Consider the following 26,996-nt stretch of genomic DNA (forward strand, 5'->3'; position numbering starts at 1 on the left):
GGATCAGACTTCCTGAAGGGACAGGAAGCAGCATGTGAAGAGGGGAAAACATGTCTCTGACTCCAGGACCATCAGCACCAGTTCACCTCAAGGCGGCATTCTTTCCCCTCTGCTCTCCTCCCAGTACACCAACAGCTGCACCTCCAGTCACCAGTCTGTCAAGCTCCTGAAGTTTGCGGACGACACTGCCCTCAGTGGGCTCATCTCTGGTGGGGATGAGTCCGCCTACAGGTGGGAGATCGACCATCTGGTGACCTGGTACAGCCAGAACCACCTGGAGCTCAACGCTCTAAAGACAGAGGCATTGGAAAGAGCCCAGCCCCGACCTCCCCCATCATCCTCTGTGACTCCCCAGTCACCACTGTGGACTCCTTCCGCTTCCTGGGCACCATCATCTCCCAGGACCTCAAGCAGGAGCTGAACATCACCTCCATCATCAAGAAGGCCAAGCAGAGGATGTAATTCCTGCAGCAGCTGAAGAAGTTGCCAAAGACAATGATGTTGCACTTCTACACCGCCATCATTGAGTCCATCCTCACCTCCTCCATCACCATCTGGTAAGCTGCTGCCACTGCCAGGGACAAGGGCAGGCTGCAGTGTATCATTCGTTCTGCAGGGTGATAGGCTGCAATCTTCCTTCTCTTCAGGACCTGTACGCCAGGACTCTGAGGCAAACAGGAAAGACTGAAGCTGACACCTCCCATCCTGGACACAAACTGTTTCCGACTCTCCCCTCTGGCAGGAGGCTGCAATACGTCTGCAAATAGAGGACACTTCCCATAACTATTTATTAATTTTTTTAACACAACTCTGACTTCCTTACAGATTTATTTTAATTCCCTTAAACTCACGCAATTATTTAATACTCAACATTTTTCTACAAAATAATCAGTTCACAGAGAGACCATGGTTTCTTCTGTATTTCTAGGTTTGTCACAGGAGCAGGCAACAGCAAAGGAAACTAGACTGCTGGCTGTTGAAGGCTGGCTATTGAAGACTGACGCTAAACTGGATTGCTAACCTTAAATCATTTTGAATGATTCAAAGTTTTCAAAATAAATTTCTGGGTTATAGCCCCAGAATGCAAGCTCTCATTTCAGCCTCTGTCTGAAACGAGCTGTAGATGCTCCTGTCTCTTCAAGACCCCCCACCCCTCCAAAAGCCCACTGTGTTCTGATCGACCAAGATCCTGAAGCAGGATGGTTATGCTGCCGAGTGGTACAGACAGACTGAGTGTAGGAGTTGCCAGGCTGAAAACGGTGCTGTCGTCAAGCTAAGCAACTAAACGCTATAGCTAGCGACCTAGTGTAGAGTGTTTGTTGGATACGTTGGTGCTCCACCTTGCAATTGACAACTCATTCTACTGAAATGTCGGATAATGGGGAGACAATGGAAGTGGAAGGTACGGTTGACAATCTTAAACGTGTGCATGACTATGCCAAACGACATCAGGCGGACCTGGAAGAAGGTCCAATGAAAACGGCGCAAGGAGCAGTCATGTTGGCCGCAATTAACAAGATTTCTGAGAAACTGGAAACCATAGAAAAGACAGTTTTCCAAAACTTGGAGAATATTCAAGCACTATCGATTTCTGTGAAAGCTACAGAGAAAACGGTTGGAGAGCTTTCATCAAGAGTGGACCCCCTGGAGCTCCAGCTTAATACTTTGACGGCTGAAAATAAGAAGTTGCTGGATAAAGTGAATGAGATGGATGCGTACTCTAGACACTGGAACATCTTCTCGTGTTTCTCCTGCTCTTGCTGACTTCCTGCAGAAGTCTATGGACATTGCTCACAGGCTGGGCCCACGCTCAAGGAAAGAAGGACCTCCACGCCGTATCATCGTCCGTTTCTCTCTCAGAGCATACAGGGATCAAGTCTGGGCAGACGCCAAAAACTGTGAGCATCTCAGGAGAATAAAAATATCGGAGGACTTGACGCAGCAGGTGAAGGATGCCAGAGCCAAGCTGTGGCCGCTGGTGGAGGAGGCTAGGAAGCAAAACAAGAGAGCAGGCTTTAGTGGTCATTGCTGGTAAGATGATCTCTGTAGAGGATCTCGCTTGAATTAACTGAGCAGAAGCACCTGTAATGGCAAAGTATGTAAGCTGTTTAATGAGCAAAATATGTTCATGTTGCCCTGGTATTATTCTTATGTGGAAAGAAAGATGTAGGGATATTTGTTTTGGGTTTTTTTTCCATTTCATAGAGGGATATCCTCGAGTCTTTAAGTATATTCATATTTCCTTATAAGCAGGTACTGTTTACATTACTACCATTAGGCTATTTATACTTGCATCACCATCCCTACTGATGAAAAGGTGAATCTATGGATATTCCTCATTGGTTACATTTGTTGACCTGTTACTTCTGGGTCAGTTCTTTAATGTTCACTTAGCGTAAAGGTTGGCCTTTTGAATTCAGGTCTTGCACATCTCTCTCAACCTAGTTCAAATCTAAAACTACTGTTCAAGTAGTATTACTCATATTTGTGTTGTTCTTTTGTGTGTTCATGTCTAGTCTTAATTTTTCTTGTTTTTCTCTTAATGTACAGGAAGTAAGAGACTTAACTAAAAGAAAGGCTTTATTCTTATTTCTCAGTTATCAAAATAAGGATGTCTAATTTTTACAAGAAACTCATTCTTCTTCAAAAGATGAATGTTTTCTGCATTGTGTCTGTCAGTGTATTAGTGTTTGTGCGTGTGTGTGCTGTGTCTGTCAGTGTATTAGTGTGTGTGCGTGTGTGTGCTGTGTCTGTCAGTGTATTAATGTGTGTGCTGTGTCTGTCAGTGTATTAATGTGTGTGCTGTGTCTGTCAGTGTATTAATGTGTGTGCTGTGTCTGTCAGTGTATTAGTGTGTGTGCGTGTGTGTGCTGTGTCTGTCAGTGTATTAGTGTGTGTGCGTGTGTACTGTGTCTGTCAGTGTATTAGTGTGTGTGCGTGTGTGCTGTGTTGTTGTGAATTATTTTGGAGCATTTTAGGCTAAATTGTTATCATTTATTACTAGAGCAATGGTGGTCTACATTGTCATCATTTAAAGTGTTATTTTATAGTGTAAAGTTAGGATCACAGTGTTAAACACAGACACATTATGATAATAAAGGAAATTTAGTTCAGAATAACAGGCTGAAGACACTTTTTGGTTGAGGAGAAGGAACAAAACTAGAAAAATGATGACATCTGATAAAGTTTGCAAATTTATTGAAACAATGAAGTACAGATTGATAAGCAGCAATGTGAGGTGTTATCTAGGAAGGATTTAAGTTAGAGAAGGGATTGAGAGCCATCAATTTTGTATTAGATGCGAGAAAATCAATTTGATATTTTAATAGTTGTTAGTTTCACTGAAGTTAGTTATTTTTAGTAAACTCTGCGTTGATGATTTTTCAGTTGAATAGCTCTTTGATATAAAAAGAAGGGGAGCTGCCTGAGTTTCTTTCAATGAATTGTTTCATTCTAGTTTCTTGGTTGTGTGGCTTGACAATTAACTGTCTTTTTCTTTTTCGAGGCATGAATGCCGTCCAAATTCCAAAGTTTCCAGAGAGTAAGTGTTTGCTCGCAGTGAGTGTGCGATGGCTGTCCTGGGAGGCAAACATCAGGTGAAATTAAATGGTAGTAGTAAGTAGTGTGGTGTCCGAACGATAATGCTGCGATGATGTGTTGAGAAGAAATCCGCTTGACACTGTTCTTGATTATAAAAGTTTATTACATCAAAGAATTCAGCATCAATTACAAGCTCTGCAGCAGCTTGGAGAGTGACCCAGCCCGATGGCCACTCTGTCTCTCTGTACATCGAACACAGCTTATATAGGACATGTTTAGGTCTCTGCTAAAAACCATATAAGGGCACAGTCCCTTCATACACACTAATCTCTACTCCCCCTACCACTGGGTCAGAGGTCAAATTCCATAGAAGGGTTCACTCTTTGCACACCCATCAATCATTACTTCCCCATAAGGGTTCACTGTTCCTCTCACCAGCTGCAGAGCATTATGTTAAACTGTAATGGTCAAATGCACATATGTTATACACCACAGTAGTTAAAGATAAAATAAAAGACGTCAGATAAGAGATAGAGAAAGCTCAGAATGAAGGGAAAATAGGGAGAAAAAACTGCAACATCTGCTGAAAAAGAACTGTTTGAAGACTGACCTCACAAGAGTTTGGGAGTAGGAGTGTTGATAATTTGTAGGAGAAGAACAGAATAAGGTTAGCTCAGGATCTATAAAATAGCAAGATATGTCATTAATAATTGATTCATTAACACAAATATACTGAGTTAATAACTTTGGTGTCCTGCTCTCCTCCAGCAGCCACCTGTTACTAAATTTCAGCAAAAAGGGATCAGAACATCAGGCATTCCTTGTGTTTTTAAACAGAGTTTTAGAAAAAGGGAATCTAGTGGGATTATTTTTATATTATAACTGTTAGAGATCACTGTCTGCTCTGGATTTGTGCAGAGGAACAGCCAGCGCAGAGCTCCTCGATGTAGCAAATACAATGACAGGCAACCTTTCAGGCTTGATTTTAAAGAGGCCGAAAGGAGAAGCCTCATTGAAGCCTTTATAAAGCAATTTCAGCAGCACATTGCTACTGCATGCTTAAATTGATGATTGTGAGTATCAAATCATGACTGACCGTTGTCATGTATTCCACAGGAACAACCAAGCAACTGTAATGATAACCTGAGACACATGTGTGATGCTGAAAACCTGAGTTAATGTATGTTTTCTTTCTGTTTTTGTTGAACATCTGTGTTAATCTATGTTTTCTTTCTGTTTTTGTAGGTATTATTAGTAAACTAATTTGAAGTATGGAAGAATTGTAGTGCACTAATGAATAATGGAGTGTTTCAAGATTTACTATTTGTACGTCCAATAGCAATGTAATTCAATACACAGATATACAGGATGTTAGAGGGGTTAAATTGCAAGCAAATATAATATCTAGGAAGCAAACTCATGTTGAAAAAGATTGATATTTTACTCACAGATAGAAACAATAGTTAAAGTCTCCAAACTACAAACAGTAGGATAAAGCTCACTTATTGGTAATAGTAACAAGTACAGTTGCAAGAAAGCTTAATAATCCTTCACAGCCAGTCAAAGACCAGAGGAGGCCACTCTCCTATGAGGCCTCGTGAGGCAGACACAGCAGCAGGCAAGATCAAGCGCGACCTGCACCACCACAGAGGCAACTTTGACTATCACCAGCTATGAGTCCAAGTGAACCAGCAAAAGGAAGAACAAGACTGAAACTACAAACGACTGAGCGCCCTCAAATTGGTACCCAGTCTGTTCCCCAAGAAACCTGAGTGCCAAAAAAGAGTTCCACAGTACCATGGACTAAACTTTCAAAATGGACATCATACATGTTTATTGGACATTTTGCACCATTCTGAAGTGTCACATGAATGATTGTTGAAACACTGTTATGTCTGGAAAGTTCACTATGTACCATGTGATTGTTTTGATGATGTGTGCCTTTCAACACATTAGGTGTTGTTATAATTGTTAGCTTGCTAAAGTATATAAGAAAAGAACAGCTCACTGCATAAGATATTATTTGTTTCACGAGTGTAAACCATTTACAAGGTATATCTCACTATATTATAGCACGTATAGGTAGTTTAATATGTTAAGCTCATTTAAAGGGAAACTCATTTAAAGGGTAATAAGGAGAGAGGAGTAATGGAAATCCTTGTCATTATAACTTGCTCAAATGTGTTAGAAACAGGAACATCCCACCGCATGATTATTGATTATTTCACAATGTGTAAACACTAATTTGGGTATTTTCTTGAAGGTCTACAAGTCTGAGAAATAGGTTTCATATGCCAAATGCAATAGGCCGCCTATTTTCAGTGGTCACAGTGTTGGTGTATGAAGTGTGAGGCTTTACAGCCTCAGAGGAGGGAGTGTTGTGAATTAATTTGGAGCATTATAGCCTAAATTGTTATCATTAATTACTAGAGCAATGGTGGTCTACATTGTCATCATGTAAAGTGTTATTTTATAGTGTAAAGTTAGGATCACAGTGTGAAAACTCTACAACTCTGAGTGTGTGTGCTCCTTTCTGTACTGCCCAGGCACACGTTTGTGTGAGCAAGCTCATGTGCTTTGGGAGAAAAGGGAGGGAGCACAGTGAGGCAGCATCAAAAGCCTGCAAAGGAAAATATAGAAGCAGATTTTGTGCAAATTGTATTACAAAACATACATCAATATAGTCCATCACAGTAAGAATGTCCTGTTTCTAGCACGGAGCACAAACAACACCAGTTTATTCCACAAAAGTCAGGTTATGGATGAAATGGCATGATCAAGTGCATGCAAAAGACACAGAGAGGAGGAGCAGGCAGTCAGGGACTTTCCAAGACTCAGGTGCAGTAGGAAAGAGAGCCAAGAGATGATGTGAAGCCAAGAAACAGAGCTATAAAAGGAGGTCCAAAAGGAGGTTAAAGTCAGTCGTTACATGGTTTTCATGTCGACTCGGGTCTCTGTTCTGGTAACAGAATGGGGCTCTATTTTGCACAGATCTCTGACACACTCCGGTGGAACTTTTGTATTCTAATTGGTGTCTGTTTTTGTTGATAATAAAAATGTTGGTAAAGGTTCAAGCTTTCTTATCTGGCCAAGTCTTGAATTTTTACACGACATTAGTGTCTGTCAGTGTATTAGTGTGTGTGCGTGTGTGCTGTTTCTGTCAGTGTATTAGTGTGTGTGTGTGTGTGCATCTGCATTGTGTCTGTCAGTGTATTAGTGTGTTTGCGTGTGTGTGCTGTGTCTGTCAGTGTATTAGTGTGTGTGTGTGTGTGCGTCTGCATTGTGTCTGTCGGTGTATTAGTGTGTGTGCATGTGTGTGCTGTGTCTGTCAGTGTATTAGTGTGTGTGCGTGTGTGTGCTGTGTCTGTCGGTGTATTAGTGTGTGTGTGTGTGTGCGTCTGCATTGTGTCTGTCGGTGTATTAGTGTGTGTGCGTGTGTGTGCTGTGTCTGTCAGTGTATTAGTGTGTGTGTGTGTGTCTGTCAGTGTATTAGTGTGTGTGTGTGTCTGTCAGTGTATTAGTGTGTGTGTGTGTGCGTCTGCATTGTGTCTGTCAGTGTATTAGTGTGTGTGCGTGTGTGTGCTGTGTCTGTCAGTGTATTAGTGTGTGTGTGTCTGTCAGTGTATTAGTGTGTGTGTGTGTCTGCATTGTGTCTGTCAGTGTATTAGTGTGTGTGTGTGCGTCTGCATTGTGTCTGTCAGTGTATTAGTGTGTGTGCGTGTGTGTGCTGTGTCTGTCAGTGTATTAGTGTGTGTGTGTGCGTCTGCATTGTGTCTGTCAGTGTATTAGTGTGTGTGCGTGTGTGTGCTGTGTCTGTCAGTGTATTAGTGTGTGTGTGTGTGTGTGTGTGCGTGTGCTTTGTGTCTGTCAGTGTGTTCATGTGTGTGCGTGTGTTCAGTGAAGAGGACACAGACAAGGTGTTCAGAAAATAGCTTAACTTCCGTCCACCAATCAGAACAGAGGACCCAGTCCTTTGTTCTTTAATCATCTACGTCACCAAGGTAACCAGCTCTACAATAGAGACAGATAGGAAAACTTTCTGTCAAACAAACCTCACCAGAGATTAAACTATAGGTTGTATCGGCAAAATGACCTGACCAGCAGCAACAGAAGGCATTTGTGAACGATGTGATATATTTTTTGTGTGGATAAAGTAAAAAACAAAAGTGAGCTCTTCTGCGAGTTAAAAAACTGGTATGTTCTGCTCAGCTCCAGACATTTTGACACAAATTTATAATACATAACACAATATTAAAAAAATCTTCACATTAAACTAAGATTCTAAAGTTTCTAAGTTTCTAAAGAGTTGTGCACAGAAGGAGTCATGTGCATTGTGTTAGTTTCCTTTGCTGTACAAGGCAGGAGACTTTTTCATATTGTGGCCAACATGGACGTCGTTAACATGGTCCTAAGCCCCCCCAAATTATAATAACAAAATAATTATTAGATTTAGATTTAGATTTTTTCTGAGGGAGGCTGCCTTTCATCGCTGCTCTGCGGAGCTGCCAAGCAATGTTACTACACAGAGAGAGAGACACAACAACACACGGACATGGTTAAGGACGATTCAATGTGGTGAGTGATACAGAGTGAAACTGTAAGTTGCTGTAATGACTGTTACTTGCTGAACTTAAGATACGTTTACTTGAGATAAAAGAAAGGGTATAATTTAGTTGGCTATGGAAAACACTAGCTAGTGTGAAGCCATTAATATTAACTATCTGTAGTAGCCTATTTCAAAAAGTAGACTTGGAGCCAGAGCGTTCAGCTATCAAGCTCCTCTCCTGTGGAACCAGGTTCCAGTTTGGGTTCAGGGGGCAGACACCATCTCCACATTTAAGAGTAGGCTTAAGACTTTCCTCTTTGATAAAGCTTATAGTTAGGGCTGGCTCAGGTGAGTCCTGAACCATCCCTTAGTTATGCTGCTATAGGCCTAGACTGCCGGGGGATTTCCCATGATGCACTGAGCTCCTCTCTCCTCTACTTTCTCTCCCTCTGTATGCAACCTCATCCCATTATTGCATGTTACTAACACAACTTCTCCCCTTTCCGGTAGTCTTGTGCTTTCTCGTCCCTCTCCTCTCTCCTATCACTTCCTGCAGGTGTTTCTGGCTCTGGAGCTGTGGAGTCTGGATCTGTGGTTGCGGGTCACCTGCTGCCCCCGTGTTCCTGCTCGACACCCTCTGCTACAACAACTATTGTTACTAGTCCTATTATTATTATTGTTATTATAATCATTAACATTACTATAAATATCTCTACCATTTTTCATTCAGTCTATAGCAACATTGAATTGAAAAAAATCTCCTTTCCTAACCACCTTTCCTTGACCTCGATGGAAAACGCCATGAGGTCAAGGAAAGATGTGAAGGAGAATGTTGCGGTGGCAGCCCGGCTGACGGTGAGTGCCCTGTGCTCTTTTGTTCCTTTTTTACTTCGTCTCGCATTTCTGTTTTCTCCCCCGTGTCTCCTCGCCTCTCCCTCTGTGTGTGCTCTCTCCCTCTCCGCCCTGGAGCCTGGCTGATGACCCGCACCTGTGTCTCATCAACCTCCACCTCCGCCCGCCACACCTGCCTGCCATCAGCCTCATCTTCAACAGTATTTCTACCCCGGTTCTCCACTCCATCTTCGCTTGATCGTCGTCGCTCCAGTCCTGGTGCCACTTCTATGTTCCAAGCTCTCAGATACCTTGTTCCCTAACTTGTTGTCTCCCGAGACTAACCCTGTCTTTTCTTTCTCCCTGCCAGGTCCACTCACCTCCGCCATCCAGTTAGTCAGCCGGGCTTGCCTACCTGCCTTCTCCCCTCGCCTCGGCCTCCAGCCCCCTCTCAGTCGCCTTGCTCGAGCCTTGCCAGCCCCGCCTGCTCCTCGGCCCTCTGTGCCCACGTCTGCCGGCGTCCTGTTCACCTCATCTCACCTCCCGACTCCCCTTTTTCCCTCAATAAACCTCTTTTGTAAACTGACAAGCGTTGTGTTTGGGTCTGTTCTGTCCGCAACCATAACAGAGAATCCGTAAAGGTCTAAGAGAATCCGACTTTTCTCTTTTCTAAGCGACGTAATTAGGCGACGGCGGATTTTACTTACGTGACCTGCCGTGATGAAACAAAAATGATCTGAAAATGGACTACAAAAAGCGCATCTTTGACACTGCGCCCCATGTTGTTGTAATGCAGGCCATCTAAAGGTGGACAACACGGTGAAATATATTACTTAATAACCAAGATAGCAAAAAGGCAGATAAGGTAGCCTACTAGTCACTAAATAAAGGACAGAGTTGTCACATTGAGAATGCTTGCTCACACTAATCCTCCTGCCCACCCATAGTCGTATTTATCAACATGAATCCCAACTGCCACAGAATGACAGCGTAACTGTGCCGAGAGAGAGAGAGAGAGAGAGAGAGAGAGAGAGAGAGAGAGGGAGGGAGCGACGGAGCGAGAGGAGATACTGAGAGAATATGGGCTGTGCAGCGCTCTGTCATCAAATACAATTTTACCCATTTTAAATAGTAACAAAGTCAATCGAAAATCAGTGTTGATAATGTGGCAGGCCGCCACAAATAAATCAGTGTGTGAGAAACGCCTACTGTAGAGGTTATCCAGCTTGATTTTTGCCTTTATGAAGGCGAGTGTGTCAGCATCTGTGACTGAAGTAAAATTAATTTGCTGAAGGCTGCAGTACATAACGTGAGGCTACACGCTGCAACATTATCCTGACTTTGATCAGGTTACAAGACCAGTAACAGCTCGCATGGGTCTCAGTTACTGTTGACAGTTTAAGATATATGCATATTAGCAAGTTATGGCATAAGAGAGAAAAGGCTTAATAGCCAATGGTAACTTACATGGTGATCAGCCTCCTTTATCCATCATGGTTGGTGAATTATTTTTTTTTATTGTAGAAAACACTTAATGGCTTATTTCAACAACCCAAAACATAAAACGGTGTTGAAACAGTATCAGATTACAAAAAAAGCCAAAAGAAAGAAGGTAAGTGTGAGTCTTATTAAAGTATCATCATGTGCATCTGTATTGCAAGGATCTTGCTAAATGTGGTTGATGGATTTTATCATTTGAGTTTGAGAACGTGCACCGCTTTAAATGTTGCCGCCGCAAGGAATTGTGGGACGGCATTCTCTCCTTTCCTTTCGTAAAGGATGGTCAGGTTTACCCTATGCTAAAGGAGATATGAAAGGAAGCATTGAGGCACCTTTCCTTAGCTGTTAGAGAATTCAAACAGCTCTTATCATGGCTGCCACTGAAATACTTCTGGTTCACTTCACTCAATTAGGAACCTTCCTAAGCAAAAAAGACTTTTCGAACGCAGCCGAAATGGGCCCGGTGGCGCTGTGTGTCCGTAGTCGGCTATTGTAGAAATGACACAATACTGCGACGTCCATAGAAGGGGGTGCCCGCGGTTATGTAGATATAAATGGCTCATTCTAAGGTAATAAAAACTTTATTATTATTACACACCACTGAAAACATAGTTATGGATATTATATTGCATTTCTGTCAATATCCAACAAAGGTTGAGGTTAAGGGCAACTGGACTTGGTGGAAGAAAAACTAGAATACGTTTTGTCCCTCATCCAAGAGACTTCTTCAGTTCTGACTGACTGGTATGGAAACTCAGCTATTTAAGCTCTGTGGGATCGTTTGCTAGGATCGACCTGGTTTGTTAGTGTTCCTGGCTGTGGTAACAACAGTCGTCATGGTCATTAGAACCACAAACAATGAATGACCATTGTTGGTATCTTCACCTGAGGCCAAGACAAAGTGCTTGTTCAATTTCCTGGGAAGTGATGAAAACATTGTAAGTGGGTGATAAGTGGTGGCGTGGTGTAAATGGCTTACTTGACACCTCATTCAAACCATCCATCTTCTCTGTCTAAAATGTGCACCTGGTGGTCCTCAAACGAGTGTCCTTTATCCTTCAGATGTAAGTAAACTTCTGAGTCTTGACCTGAGGAGTTAGCCCTTCTGTGTTGAGCCATGCGTTTGTGTAGTGGTTGTTTAGTTTCCCCAATGTACAGTTCTGTGCATTCCTCACTGCATTGGATCACATATACTAGATTCCTTTTCTTGTGTTTGGGTGTGCAGTCTTTGGGGTGTATCAGTATCTGTCTTAGTGTGTTCTTGGGTTTAAAAAAAACAGAGATGTGGCGTTTGTTGAAAATCCTCCCTGAGTTTCTCTGATACTCCAGACACGTATGGAATCACAATATTCTTGCATTTGACCTTCTTGTCCTCATCCCCTGTAGTCTTGGTCTTCTTCCTGGATTTGGCTGTTTTCACAAAGGTCCATTTAAGGTATCCACAGGCTGTAAGTGCCCGCTTCAGGTGGTTCTGTTCCTTCTCTCTGGCTTCTGCATTTGTTGGTATGTGGTCCTCTCTATGTTGCAGGGTTCTGATGACTAGCTTGTGTTCCAGTGGGTGGTGGGAATCAAAAAGCAAGTATTGGTCCGTGTGTGTGGGTTTCCTGTAAAACCCAATTTGCAGGCTCCTGTCCTCTTCAATGTGTACAGCACAGTCCAGGAATGCCATACTGTTGTTGTGGACATCTCGTGTGAACTTGATGTTACTATCCACGGAGTTGCACTTCCTGGGTTTTAATTTTGACCCAAGTGTCATCCACATATCTGTACCAGTGGCTCGGTGCTGTACCTTTGAAGCAGTTGAGGGCTTTTCCCTTCACATCTTTCATGTAGATGTTAGCCACAATGGGTGACGCTGGTGAGCCCATGGCACAGCATACTTTTGTCTGTAGAATCCTCCATTGTACTGGAAATAGGTGTTGGTCGGGTAATTTATAGATCTGGTCAGGGCTGACACTGGTTCTGCTGTCCAGGGTGTTGTCTTTTAGTAGGATTCTACTGCCTCCATGGCGGGGATGCACAGGTGAACAAAGAGGTCACATTATAGGACACCATGATTTATCTGGGTCCAGTTTCAGTCCTCGAACTTTGTTTACAAAGTCAATGGAGTTTTGGATATGGTGGGGCGTGTTACCAACCAAAGGGGCTAAGATGGTAGAATGTGTTTGGCAATGTTGTAGGTGACCGAGTTGATGCTGCTGATAATCGGCCTGAGTGGGGCTCCTTCTTTGTGTATTTTGGGTAGTCCATATATGCAAGGATTGGCTTCTCCAGGATGCAAATGGTAATACTGTACCTGGGTGATGGAGTTTTCTTTCTGAAGTTAGGTAAGATGGTGATGTTTTGATCCTTGCTCAGTGATGATACGGCTTTTCTTTCTTGTATGGTGAGGTTTGAAGGGGGGCCTTTGCATTAGAAAGGGCTGCCGATACCTTTAGCCTGAGCTGTTCTGCTTCTGTTTCGGTTAATTTGTTTTTCCTAATGGCCGATTCTGTAGCTGTGATGAGGTCCACTATAGGTAGTTGCTGTGGTGTGATGGCAAAGTTTAATCCTTTGGCTAAAACTTCTTACTCTGGTTTGGTGAGTTCCCTATCTGACAAGTTTTTCACCCATCTGTTATCTGTTTCCCATGTTGTAGGGTAGTCATCCTTATCCTCCAAGACAATTCTCCTGTTTTGTTTGCATTTGCATTGCTGACTCTTGCCTGTAGGTTTTGGAATTTTTGGGTCTGTCTTTTCTTGCTCGTGTTGTGTTGAGATAACTGTGCTTTCTTGAAGAAATGCATGGCCTTTTCCAGTACTGTACTGGGCGGATGTGTTTCAAGTTTTTGGTGTAAGTTGCCTGATTCCTTGTTCAGGGCTTCAATGGTGAAATGGATCTGTCTCACTCTCTCTTTCAGTAGCTGGTGTTGCCTTCTCTAAGATTATATCTGCTCTCTGTCCTTTCACCGTGGAGCTTAAGTGTAAGCTGTTGGGTAGGATTTTGTATTGTCGGCATCTCAGGTTAAATCTTAGGTGGTTTCTGTTGTTTGAATTTCCCCTGGCTATCCTTTCCTGGCTAGCTATTTACACTTGGGGTGAGAAGCTGTCGCTGAACAGAGAAGGAGGTCTACGCCACCACTTATCACCCACTTACAATGTTGTCCTTTCATCACTTCCCAGGAAACTGAACAAGCATTTCCTCTTTGCCTCAGGTGAAGATGCCAACGATGGTTGTTCAGACTTGGCCACGGGTGGTTCTAATGACCATGACAACTGTTGTTACCACAGCCAGGAGCACTAACAAACCAGCAGTATCGATGATCCTAGCTAACAATCCCACAGAGGTTAAATAGCTGAGTTTCCCTACCAGTCAGTCAGAACTGAAGAAGTCTCTTGGATGAGGGACGAAACATCTTCTAGTTTTTCTTCAACCAAGTCCAGTTGTCCTTGACCTCAACCTTCGTTGGATAACTATGACCTGGATGACAGAGAACCTTCACAGACATTTCTGTCAATAAATCCTCAGAAATATAACACACTGAACCTTTAAAGCTATTCCAATGTTTGGGTGTGTGTGTGTGTGTGTGTGTGTATTGTTCTATTTTTTTGCAGTTTATGACATGTAAACAGGCTGGTTGTCCATGGACTGCGCAAAAAAAAAGACCAAACAGCTGGCAAAGTACTATTCCATTTCAGCAGTCACATGGAGCAGGGGCCAATTGGTCATCGAGCATTTCTGGCACATGTCAGATTATAGTAACATCAGTGTTTCTAACACATAGGCTTTACTTGGGCGGGCCAATCAGGTACAAAACGGCCGGCCAAGTTTATTTGGCAACCCCTTTATGCACTTTGCAGAGAAACACAATAGATGCTATGTATTAGCCCTACGTCATAAGATGCAGACACGGTGGATATTTCCCAAGCACGGGAATTTTGATTTAACTGGGTTTCAGTTTCGATAGGCTTCCTTATTAACAACAAGCCTCCTCTGCACACCTGTAGCTGAAAACGGTATCACAGGTGGAAATCGCAAGTGCTGTGTCATTTCATCCACTTTATAAAACAGCCCACTGAAGATTGGAAAAGTCAACAGGGCCGACACATACTGGGAGAGAGAAAGAAAGAGGTAGGGCAAGCTGCTGTGTTTATAGCACAGGTGTGTTGTGTGGGAATATTAAAAGGCAAAGAGAGCAGATTCAAGTAGGCTAGTGAGTAAACCCTAAAATAAAGGTGGAGAATTAAGTACAATTAAAGCTGCAAGCAGCGTTGGGCGGGCCCTCGCACTTGTAGCGCGTCCGGGTGCGACTGTGAATTTGCTACACGGTTCAGACGCCGCATGTACTTGTTATATGTCACTTCCTGTGTCCCCTATGTGGAGCTACATAGCACTTGCCGCTATGTATATAAATGGGTATTAGTGTGTAGATGTCTGCGGGGTGGGAGATTTATCAAGCACGTAAAGTTTGGTTCAGATGTGAGCATGTACATGTAAGTTACAACAACTTCCTGTGTCATGGCGAAGAGTTGATCTTTGACGCCACGCCACGGACACAGCCATTGACAAAAACTCACAGATAGCACAACTTTTCATCTTCAATGCCTTTAGAAGGCACAGCACAAATTTGAAGTCGGTCGGACTAAATCCCTAGGAGGAGTTCGTTAAAGTACGAAGTGTGTAAATCATCCAAAATTTGACGTAAAATTCAAAATGGCCGACTTCCTGTTGGTTTTAGGGCATCACTCCAAGAGGCTTTTTTGTGCGTCTGGACAAGATACACGTACTACAGAAAATTCGTGCACGTACGGCGGGGGCTGCTTCGTTAAAAGTCAATTCCTGTTGCCAGCAGGTGGCGCTATGACTGTGGGTGAATGTCAGCATGTACATGTGTTCAGGGCGGGACTCTCATCCTACATGTACAGTTTGGTGCAGATGTGAGCATATACACTGAAGTTACAACAACTTCCTGTGTCATGGCGAAGAGTTGAGCTATAGTATAGAGTATGTTGTCTCGTATACTGTAGTAATATGTAATATGTGTCTTGTCCTGTAAGTTGATTATTGTAATCTTGTATTGAGCACCATGGGCCTTGAGAAACAGCAATTTGTTCATTTGTGTACTCGATATGTGGATGAATGACAACAAACTAACTTTACAGCAGCCAAATATCCTGCTCAGCTTCCAGACCGCAGTCTGAAGATGAGATGTTTGCTATCACTAACTGCCTTTCTAGCAGTTGGAAAACAACAGACAGACTTTAATTAATGGACACACTGTGACCTACACTGTACATTTACAGCCAGGCTGAAACGTAGCGCTCATGTTTTCCTCCTCATTTTCACCGTCTCCTACTGCTGCCTGTCACGTAGCTGTCATTTGAAGAATGACCAGAGGACGCTCGCTAAGCGCTACCGTGCTTCACAGTGTGCGGATGAAAATTATTAATGTGAGTTATTTGATTAATTTTATTCATCATGTGAAATTTTAGTAGCAGCTGTCACTCAATCAACAACTGCCTGTCATTGGCTAAACAGGAAGAACCACACGTCTCCGTTGTGTGCACCGCACAGACGGTCCGGAGCTGCACTTCCGCTGAGTTCCGCCTTTTTGTTCTGTCAATATTATGTTATCAATTAACCTCTAGATAATCAATTATTGACATTTGTGAATCGATTCATAATCGTTCAAGTCCGCATCGCAATGCATCTAAAAATCAATTATTTTCCACACCCTTAATGTTTTTCCATCTATTGTCAACCGCTTATCCTGTGTACAGGGTCGCTGGAGGACTGGAGCCTATCCCAGCTGACATTGGGCGAAAAGCGGGGTACACCCCGGACAGGTCGCCAGTCCATTGCAGGGCCACACATAGACAGACAACCACTCACACTCACACCTAAGGACAATTTAGAGACACCAATTAACCTAGCTTGCATGTCTTTTGGATGGTGGGAGGAAGCCGGAGCACCTGGAGAGAACCCACGTGGACACAGGGAGAACATGCAAACTCCACAAAGAAAGGCCGGGGCAACCAGGGTTTGAACCCACGACATTCTTGCTGTGAGGCGACAGTGCTAACCACTGCACCACCGCGCCGCCCCCCCAAATGTTTTTAAGGAAGAGAATTGCTTTCTTTTCCCTTGAAAACTGTACACCCATGATGAAGTGTGATCAGCTTGAATATGCTGGACTGTTTCGATTCCTGATGAAATTTGACTGTATTGTGGAATCAAATAAAATGTGTGTGTGTGTGTGTGTGTGTGTGTCTGTGTGACTCACCCACAGGCATTAGCTCCACCACTAGTTTAGGGTAGGCGATGTTGGAGCAACCAACTGAAGCTCCACACACACTCTGGCACTCTGCTGGAGCCACACAACCTACCTCATCTACAAACACACACAACCACAAAGAAGAGAATAAAACATGTAAAACCTTAGGGGCATATAAAGGGGCAATCACTAAGACTTTTCTCTGTCAAAATACACAACAACCAGAATTTATCTTCATTTCACCCACAGGCATTAGCTTCACCACTACTTAAGGGTAAGCAATGTTGGAGCAATCAACTGAAGCTCCACACACTCTGCTTCAGCCACACAACCTATATCATCTGTACATACTGTACAAGACCAGGGTTGGGGAGTAACAGATTACATGTAACGGCGTTATGTAATCAGGATACAAAAATAAAGTAACTGTATTCCGTTACATTACAGTAAATAAAGACGTAATCAGATTACAGGTACATTTTGTAAAAACAGGGACTACTCACAGGGATTACTTTAAGCAGAAAGTTTCCATGAAACAGAAAACGGAGTGCTATTTGCTATTTCCATGTATGTTTCCTGTAAAAACACAAAGCTAGGGAGGGATTTGTTGCAGTGTGTGCGGACTGGTTCCAGTTCCCAGTGAGTGAAAACAGCCTGAGACCGTACACAGGCTCCGAGACCGACGGAGGCCAGTCTGACCACTGGGAATGCAGTACGAAGGTGGTTTTCTTGCCGGTTTGTCTCTTGTCATCTCAGGGCTGAGTCAACTAATGAGACTGTGTTTGGTCCTGTTCATGCCGTGTTCACTTGGAGGCTGCTGAGCGCAGTTTCGTTGCCCAGCAATCATTCCAAACCTCCAGTGCTTGAATAAAGGTGTAAACCTAAACACACACTCCAGTGTTCTGAGCTCCCAGTACAGGCAGAGTAAGCTAATTTGACCTGTAGCTGCAGGTAAACTGAGCTAATTACATAATGGCAGCTAGTTAACTGACTTGCTACACCAACAAGTAAAGCTATCTGTCCATCAGGGGAGACAGTAAATCACAGGGTTGAGGCAGAGCAGCCGGGAAACATCTGGAAAAACCAGAAAATATTTTCCATCAAATATGATCCAGTTTCAGTAAAATCTGTGAATAAAGTTGTGCTTTTGTTCAGTAATCAGTGATGCCCATCCCAGAAACACTATTTTTCCCCAATGCAGGTTGATCATACTTTTCATGTTCATACTTTTCACTTGGCCAACATTTCTAAAAATCCTTTTTTTGTATTGGTCTTAAGTAATATTCTAATTATCCGAGATACTGATTTTGGGGTTTTCATTAGTTGTCAGTTACAATCATCAAAATTAAAAGGAATGAACACTTGAAATATATCAGTCTGTGTGGAATGAGTGTATACATTATACAAGTTTCACTTTTTGAATGGAATTACTGAAATAAATCAACTTTTTGATGATATTCTAATATATGACCAGCACCTGTATATTGTCATTAAGAATACCTACAAAACAACAGGGGGCCAGATCCTGCCATATGACGTAGAAGAAGAAGAAGAAGAAGAAGAAGAAGACATACTTTATTAATCCCACAAGGGGAAATTCAATGTTCTCACTCTGGTGTTATTATTGTTATTAGTATACACACAGGTCTGAAATACTCACACATACACATGCAACAACACACAGAGAGATGTCAGAGTGACGGGTCTGCTACTGGGGTGCGCAGTGCCCAGGAGGTGAACTGTCACCTCTCCAGCTACCACGCCACGCTCCAGAACTCTGGTCCGAGCTGGACTCGAATATGGCCTAATCCTTACGGACTGAGCTACTGTCGCCCCAAAAGGGAGGGGGAAGGGGATATTTGTTCTCTGCATTTAACCCCTTAACGCCTGAATTTTTTTATGATCAAAAAATAAAAAAAATTATTTGTGTTTTCATTTGCTTTCAAGCTGATGTTAAATTAAGTGAAGATTATTAATTTGTCTTCAGAACATAGAAAAGATATAAATTCAGGTATGTGTAGGTATGATGCAAATTAGTGACAACAGGCATAAATGAGAAACCAGAGCTTGCAAAAGGTTCCTAGGTTCATATTCTTTGATGGTGTGCACTGTTATAGTCACCCGAAATGAGCATATAGCTGACGACAGGGAGGAGAGGGTTGAGTGTGCTATGCTGGTGATGACTTGAAACTGACAATTAGGGGTATTAGGGTAGGAGAGAGGGGAGGGGCAGACCAACAAAAGATCCACACAGAAATACAACAATAAAAATATTGGCGGTAGCGGTACAGACAGAAAACTATAAGCTTTATCAAAGAGGAAAGTCTTAAGCCTACTCTTAAATGTAGAGATGGTGTCTGCCTCCTGAACCCAAACTGGAACCTGGTTCCACAGGAGAGGAGCTTGATAGCTGAATGCTCTGGCTCCTAGTCTACTTTTGGAGACTCTAGGAACCACAAGTAACCCTGCTGTGCAACGAGGAGCTCTGCTTTTTAAGAAGAGATGTAATTACAGCTACTTTAAAGGATAACCTGTTAATGAAGACAGATTGTTCATACAATCTGTCTTTATTAAGAGGCTATGTCGGTGGTGAAGCGTGGGCTTATGCTTAGGGCTATTCCTCTTTCAGACAGTCACTCAGCCAACAGAAGCTACTTGGTCCGCACTGTCTATTGGCAGCTGGCTAATGACTAACAACAAATGTTACATGAACCATTATCACAAAAGAGAAAGAGGCAGAGAGAATAACTAAACATTTGAGAAACAGAGCAACAGAAAACAGGAGAATGAGAGGGAGAGAATGAAGCCATCGCTAGATACTAAGCTAAAGTACGATAGCTAGCAAAACTGAATAGTGTGAAAACAACTGTGAGATTAAGTGAGAGTTGCTAAAAGAATGATAAGTGCTTGAACAGAACTACTGAAGATTAAATGTATAGCGGATAATTAGCTATAATGAAGAATCTAACACATTTCATATGCCAAGTCAAATATGCCAGAGTATCCTCATCGAACTGCTGAAGACGGGCTGTGGCTTTTGAAGGCAACGAAGGATGTTGTTTCGGTAGAAACCACTGAATCCATATTCAGAATGATGTCCATATAATTGTTCATTACCTGCCAGCAGGTGGGAAGTTGTGAATGGAGAGAAAGCATATACAAACTCTGTGGGAGTAAGCTCTCTGGAATGGGTGGATGTTCTCCCTTTGAGGTGAAAGAGTTCGAAAGACAAATGGGAGGATTAGCTGTGGACGAGGGGGATGTTGGCTGGAATGAGTTGAGAGGTAAGACTGGAGTTAATCCGGAAAGAACTTGCTGCTGCAAGGCTGTGGAGGAAAGCTGAGAGCCAGCATCCTAGTGCAGAAGGTTCAAACTGACATGAGTTGCTTGGACTAGTAAAGATTAGTGTGCTGAAGATGCTGAAGATTCTGACATCCCAGTGCCAGCCTGGAGATGGGCTGCAGGGGGTGCTGGTACCCTGGTGCCTAAAGCACCGACTGAAGCAGGCTGCTGTGGTTGCTGGAAGTGGACTGCTGGGAGTGCGCCATCACAGTGCTTTTCATAAAAGAGCAGGTCTAGACCATACTTTATGATGCTATTTACAGAAGCCCAACAGTTCCCACCAAGAGCAGCACTAGGAGACAGAGGCAAGGAAAAACTTCCTTTTAAGAGGCAGAAACCTCGAGCAGAACCATGGCTCAGGGTGGGCGGCCATCGGCCTCGACCGGTTGGGGTGAAGGAGAGAGAGGGAGAGAGAGAGAGAGAGAGGGCAGGAGAGGAACAAAAAAAATAGAGAGGGATGGAAGGAGAGAGAGGGGAGGGAGGCAGCCTACACAATATACACACAGAGGTACAGACTAAATGAAAAATGGTACAGATATTTATAGTAGTGTTAATGATAACAATTGTAAAGATAATGATTATAATAACAATAATAACAATAGGACACATGCTGGGATTGGCATGATTGAGGTGTGGTCATGCTCCTGAGAACTGCTTCAGTATATTTTGGTAAATGAAAATCTTTTGGCTGGTGTAAGGGTAATGATCAAATATGCACAACCTTTCAACATTTGACATGATAATCCAACAGACAAAGGAAGACAGACTGACCTGGGAATAGTGCTCGGCTGATCATGCCTGGCATGACAATGAAGAACATGGGCAGCAGTTTGAGGTAGCCTCCCAACACACTGCCTGCTTTGGCATGAGACAAAGACTTGGCTGACAGAGACCTCTGGACTATAACCTGCACACACACACACACACACACACACACACACACACACATTTTTGTCACTGACCAAATGCATTACTTAGACCCTACCCCTAACCATCACAATTTAATACCTAAGAGATGAGTTTTCAAGACCCTCTCTAACTTCAAGAAGCCCTTGAAAACTCATCTCTTCCGAGAACACTTCCTCTTATAACACCTCTAACTCCTAACCTCTAACATGCACTTCCTGTGCTCTTCTTCTTCTATCCCCTACAATGATCTTGTATAGATTGCACTTTTTGTTTTGATTGCACTCTTACTTCCTTCCCTAGGTATCTACCCCATTGATGTGATATGTACTGTGAGCTCTTACTAGTATTTATTGCTGCTCTTACTAGTATGTATTGTCAGTTGTAGATCTGTAGTTGATGCTCTGTTGATGCTTGTATGTTGTTCCTCAAATGTAAGTCGCTTTGGATAAAAGCGTCTGCCAAATGAGTAAATGTAAATGTAATCCCAACCCTACCCCTAATGTAAAACTAGTCAGTGATTGTAAGCAATATCATTTTATTATTATCATTATTGCATTGCAGACTTTTGTACTTCTATAATCAGCAGAATATATTTTTTACTTTAATGTGGTACAGAACTACTGAAGATTAAAGTATTGGTAAAATGATTTGTTGGGCGGGGATTGGGGATTTAATTATTACTAAGCCGTTTAGCTGTATCAGCTACTAACAGGCTACTTACACTGAATGTCAAACAAAAGATACAGGGCTTAATCTTGCGTCGCTAATTGTGCACAAAGATCACAGTTGGATCGAATTAATCTAGAATGACATCCCCACAGAAACTAAACCAAAATGCTAACTTTTAACTTCTAACTAATCAACTGGCTCAGCACCCCCCTGGCTGCGTGGGCTGTCCCTCTCTCTCTGCTCCTGAGCCAAGGTGACAGTCCACACCTACACCTCATCAGTCACCTCCTCTGCCTTCTACACCTGCCAGCAATCAACTCCTGCCCAATCTCCTCTGCTCCACCTGTTCTTTGGTCCTCTGGGCCTGCGTCCACCTCTCCCTCAACAGCACTCCCTCAGCCCCTTTTCCCTAATAATAAGCATTTATCATGCTGTCGCCTCTCAGGGAGCATTGCTCGGCCAGTACGCTTATCCGATCTGTGTCGGACACGCTTTGTTCCCTGACTGAAGAGGTGCAGCGCTTGGTGCGCGTTCCCCGACCCCTGCAACGTGAAACCTTTGTCTCCGTCTCATTCTCTACCATGCTCTCTGTCGGCTGACGTCGCCCCGTTTCTCATCGCTTCCGCACTTTCCCCTCAGGAGTCTCAGCGTTCTGGGAACTTGCAACGGCGTATTGGTACAGTATACAGTCATTCGCTGAGCCCAGCCCACCAACCCTGACCCTAGCACTGTTCCCCAGAACCGCCTCTATGTCCCATCAAGTGTCCGCAACCAGGTCCTCTAATGGGTGCACGCCTCCAGGTTCAGCTGACACCCCGGGATGTCTCGCACCCTCTTCCTGCTGCGCCAACGGTTCTGGTGGCCCTTTATGGACAAGGACTGTCGGGCCTTCATGGCGGCCTGCGAGATGTGCGCCCACACCAAATCTTCCTATAAACCGCCCGCTGGTCTGCTCCGCCCGCTTCCAGTGCCCAGTTGTCCCTGGTCCCATATCACCCTGGACTCCCCTGCTCAGACAGTCATCCTTACCATCATTGACCGCTTTTCTAAATCTGCCCACTTCATCCCCTTGCCAAAACTGCCCCCAAACTGCAGATGGGCAGTTTCCCTCTGTAAACTGATCATCAATCATCAATCATGTCTTTCGCCTCCATGGAATCCCTTTTGACATTGTTTCTGACCAGGGACCCCAGTTCACATCTCAGGTCTGGAAAGCATTCTGCCGCACCTTCGGTACCACTGCCAGTCTCTCCTCCGGTTATCAATCCCAGACCAACGGGCAGACCGAGCTGGCCAACCAGGACCTGGGGGCGGCACTCAGGTGTGTGGCCTACCGTAGACCCTCCTCTTGGAGCTCCCACATCCCCTGGATAGAGTACGCACACAACTCCCAGGTCAGTGCTGCCACTGGTAAGTCTCCGTTCATGTGTGCTATGCCTTCCTTAATCCCGTCACCTCCTGGACGTGCGACGTAGAGGTCGGGGCTTCTGGTACCTGGTGGACTGGGCCGGTTATGGCCCGGAGGAGCGATCCTGGATCCCCGCCAGCCAGATACTCGACAAATCCCTCCTAACGGACCCATCTTGACAAGACAGGAGGTCCGCCTGGAGGCGTCCGTTGAGGGGGGGGGGCCTGTTGTGGTGGCAGTGGTTTCCTCTGTGTATTGCCTGCCTCTCTGTCCCCATGTAGTCCACATGTAGGGGCGGCTGTCTGCTCCTCCAGTCTGCATGGCGTTGCCCAAGTGTCCATGGGCAAGATACTTAATCCTGAATTGTCCTTGATAGCTGTTCCACCAGTGTATGAATGTGTGTGAATGTTAGTTTCTGTTTGAGCACTTTGGGTGGTCGGAAGATTAGAAAGGCACTATACAAATACAGAGCATGTATTAGTGTAGGTCACCTGATCTGTGCACCAGACCCATGTGGCCAGGACAGTGAGCCCAAACACCAGGCCGGGCCACGGTAAATCCCTAGACAAGGGGTCTCTAAACAAGTGGAAGGCGTCATTACGAGGTAGGTGGCAGGTGGTGTTAGGGACTGTCACCAAGGGAACAGCTGACATATAGCGGTCCACAAGGCCCTCATACCAGCCAACTTTGGAGAATGCTGGAAAATGTACAAACAGACAAACACACTTTACTGTGACACAGGAAAATGGGCAGAATCAATTAATAGTTATTTTCTGTGAGATATTTGATATGAAAATGTTTATTCAACAGTATCTATTATTATTAAATATCGGTAATCATAGGCCAATTTGTAGTTTTAATTTCTAACTAAAAGTCCACACAGAGGACTGAAAATCCTTCAATAGGGTGGTGTGCATCCTACCTATGAACATTAGTGCAAAGGCTCCCCCGACCATGATGAAAGTCTGAAATGCATCAGTGTAGATCACTGCTGCTAAACCACCTACACAAACAGACACACAAACACATACATTTATATTGTTGTGCATATTGTGTGTGAGTATTACGACAATCACACACACACACAGACTTTCATACACTGTAAAATTATCTAGGTGGTTCAACTTAAAAACTTAAGTTCAATTGCTGCCTTAAAAATGTGAGTAAACTTAACTTTAAGAAAAGCTTTGTTTCAACGCATGATGTTACGTTAGACAATTTATTGTTTGAACTTAATACTGTGAGTTAAAACTACTATCTGTATTACATTGTCCATTCACGGAAATTTGCTTTCTCTTGTCAAACAAACATACAATTCTCTACCCTTTCAACTCACATTTTAAGTTCAGATAACTAAATATAAGACATTTCAAGTTAGTTTAACTTGGAAATGCAAGTTAACTTTAAATTCTAAACTCCAAATTTTTGTCAGTTTACATCTATAAAGGGCTTTGAAGACAGACCACGACAACAGCGCTATTATCTTCAGTGACTTGTGACAGGGCAGGGCAGTTTGTTGGTGCGCCTGTGCATGCTGCAGTCAAAGTCAAAACAGTCAAAACAGCATGAGATATCTCCTCCTTTCTGAAAGGGCCTTAAGGCCGTTGTCAGGAACCCTTTCCACCGGTGGCACTAGTCTTGTTTACCACAGAAGTGTCTATATTTTGATTGGAATTTCAATACATGACTTATCTGCAGTGTATAATTTGCAGGGGTGAGCAAGATCTCTATCTGTATCTGTTAAACAAATTAAATTTTCTGTGCTCAGAATGGGTGGGGCTTAATCTTTAAGTGGGCATGATTAACTCTTTGTTTTATTATTTTTCTTTATGGGGCGGCTGTGGCTCAGGAGGTAGAGCGGGTTGGCCGTTAATCGGAAGGTCGGCGGTTCAATCCCTGGCTCCCCCTGGTTGCGTGTCGAAGTGTCCTTGGGCAAGATACTGAACCCCGAATTGCCTGGCGGCTATTCCGCCAGTGTATGAGTGAGTGTGAATGTTAGTTTCCGTTTGAGCACTTAGGCTCAGTGTATGAATGTGTGTGACTGGTGAATGCAGATGTAGTGTAAAAGCGCTTTGAGTGGTCGAAAAGACTAGAAAGGCGCTATACAAGTAATGATTAGTCATTCACGTAAGTCATGTGTGGACCGCACCACATGCTGTATGTGAGCAGCTAACATTTCTGACATTCCCCGTTTGTTTGGGTGAAGTCCGTCTGTCTTAAAAAGAGACATTCTTTGCCAGAAAATATTAAAATTATCCACATAACACACGGTCCAGTTTTAATCCACTCTTTTTCATTACATTTTTTATATCCTTTTTATTTAACTTAAGTTTTTAACTTAAGGCTTGGATGGGGCTGCCTCTCCTCCGCACATCGGCCTCTCCAACCGCTATGCAGCCTTGTCTGACGACACTCTGGTCCATCCAGCGGATGCACCTGTGGCTTCAAGTCTCCCTGATACGGATCTCTTTCGGCGGACAGTGCCTGCCGACATTGTTGCATCTCCTTCACCGGCTACAACTCCCACACTGGGCCGCTGGTCTGCCGCTGGGCCTGATCGGCGGCCTTCATCCTGGTCAAAAACCTTCGCTTCCCGACGTAGGATCCTGAAGGAGGCTGTGCTCAGACGCTCCGGAGGCCGTCTCTACCCTGCACCGTCAGGTAGCCCTTCTCTCAGGTATGTTACTGCTACTCCAACACAACACTCGGCAGCTCACACACTCCATCCTCAGTCCGCACGCAGTGTTGAAGCAGATTCTGCTCAGTCCTGCTCTGGAACCCCACAACCGGCATCTCCTCGTCCCCTTTTCTCCCCAACCACACTAATAATTGGTGACTCCATAACCAGAAACATCCGTTTCTTTAACGCTACCACTCACTGCTTCCCCGGTGCCACCACGGCTGACATTTAAAAAAAACTCCAGGACCTAATGCCATCGCTCCCGTCCTCCATCACAAGAGTGATAGTCCATGTCGAAACAAATGACACAGCTCTTCAGCAGTCTGAGCTGACAAAATCAGATTTTAACCGTCTTTTTAAAGCAGTGTGTTTTTATCTCTGGTCCCATTCAGTTGGTTGCAGCCACTTCAGTAGACTCCTTGGCCTCCACGACTGGCTCCAGTCCGCCTGCAGGGCTCACCGTGTGTTATGTGGATAATTTTAATATTTTCTGGCAAAGAATGTCTCTTTTTAAGACAGACGCTCAAACAGAAACTAGCATTCACACTCATGGAATAGCCGCCAGGGGCAAATCGGGGTTCAGTATCTTGCCCAAGGACACTTCGACACGCAACCAGGGGGAGCCTGGGATTGAACCACCGACCTTCCGATTAACGGCCAACCCGCTCTACCTCCTGAGCCACAGCCGCCCCATAACTCGATTCAGGCAAAGCCTTTAAACATTTAAGTTGACGTTTACTAACTGGCTATATTAGAAGATTAGTGTATAGAGATAATGCATGAAATTGCATGCAATTCATGCAGCACACCTGGACACACCGCTCACTGAACAGATCTCTGCCTCACTGCCACAAACAACTGTCTCCACCTGCTGGCATGTAAAGCCATCTGCTCCCAGCGTTGTTCCAAAGACTTCTATTCCTGTCATCATCACGCATAGACCAGTAAACTGAAATGTGCACATCCCACACAGCAATCATAGTAATCTCTTAAGGATTAGAACAACTGCACCAACTCCAGCACCTAGAACAAACACTTTTAAAATGGCTCTCTTCAATGTGAGAGACAGTCAAGTAAGACTTTTATCTTAAATGATTTTATCTTGTCTGCAAATCTAGATTTTATGTTTTTAACTGAATCCTGGTTGCAGATGAATGACTATAGCCAGCTAGCTGAACTGTGTCCGCCTCAATATGATTGTTTTAGTCAACCAAGGGTCAGTGGTCGTGGTGGTGGGCTAGTGAGCGTGTATAGGAAATATTTAAAATGTCATCAAGTACGCTGTGATGAATTTAACTCCTTGGAAGTTCTCACTCTT

The 26,996-nt window shown here is 43.8% G+C and overlaps 1 protein-coding gene and 1 long non-coding RNA gene across 3 annotated transcripts in view; one reads left to right on the forward strand and one right to left on the reverse strand.

Annotated features, from left to right (window-relative positions):
* Positions 1-1,072: 1,072 nt before the first annotated feature.
* LOC119884654 (sodium/glucose cotransporter 4-like) overlaps positions 1,073-26,996 on the reverse strand; it is a 43,049-nt gene continuing 17,125 nt past the window's right edge. Inside the window, exons 3-7 of one of the 2 annotated variants that reach the window (XM_038695027.1) lie at positions 23,921-24,001; positions 23,490-23,695; positions 20,784-20,919; positions 16,680-16,787; positions 1,079-1,988 (exon numbers count right to left, since the gene is read on the reverse strand). In XM_038695027.1, coding sequence (XP_038550955.1) covers positions 1,873-1,988; positions 16,680-16,787; positions 20,784-20,919; positions 23,490-23,695; positions 23,921-24,001 — 647 coding nt within the window. In that variant the 3' untranslated portion in view covers positions 1,079-1,872. Of the gene's footprint in view, positions 1,989-16,679; positions 16,788-20,783; positions 20,920-23,489; positions 23,696-23,920; positions 24,002-26,996 lie in introns of both variants that reach the window. The other variant, XM_038695028.1, reaches the window with a different exon arrangement.
* LOC119884656 lies at positions 9,014-9,503 on the forward strand. Its single transcript, XR_005441059.1, has 2 exons — positions 9,014-9,196; positions 9,288-9,503. It is a non-coding gene; the product is annotated as an uncharacterized LOC119884656 (long non-coding RNA).

Source organism: Micropterus salmoides, unplaced genomic scaffold (assembly GCF_014851395.1).
Source record: "Micropterus salmoides isolate LMB-PRFRI ecotype aquatic unplaced genomic scaffold, ASM1485139v1 Ms_hic_scaffold_361, whole genome shotgun sequence".
NCBI classification, from domain to species: domain Eukaryota; kingdom Metazoa; phylum Chordata; class Actinopteri; order Centrarchiformes; family Centrarchidae; genus Micropterus; species Micropterus salmoides.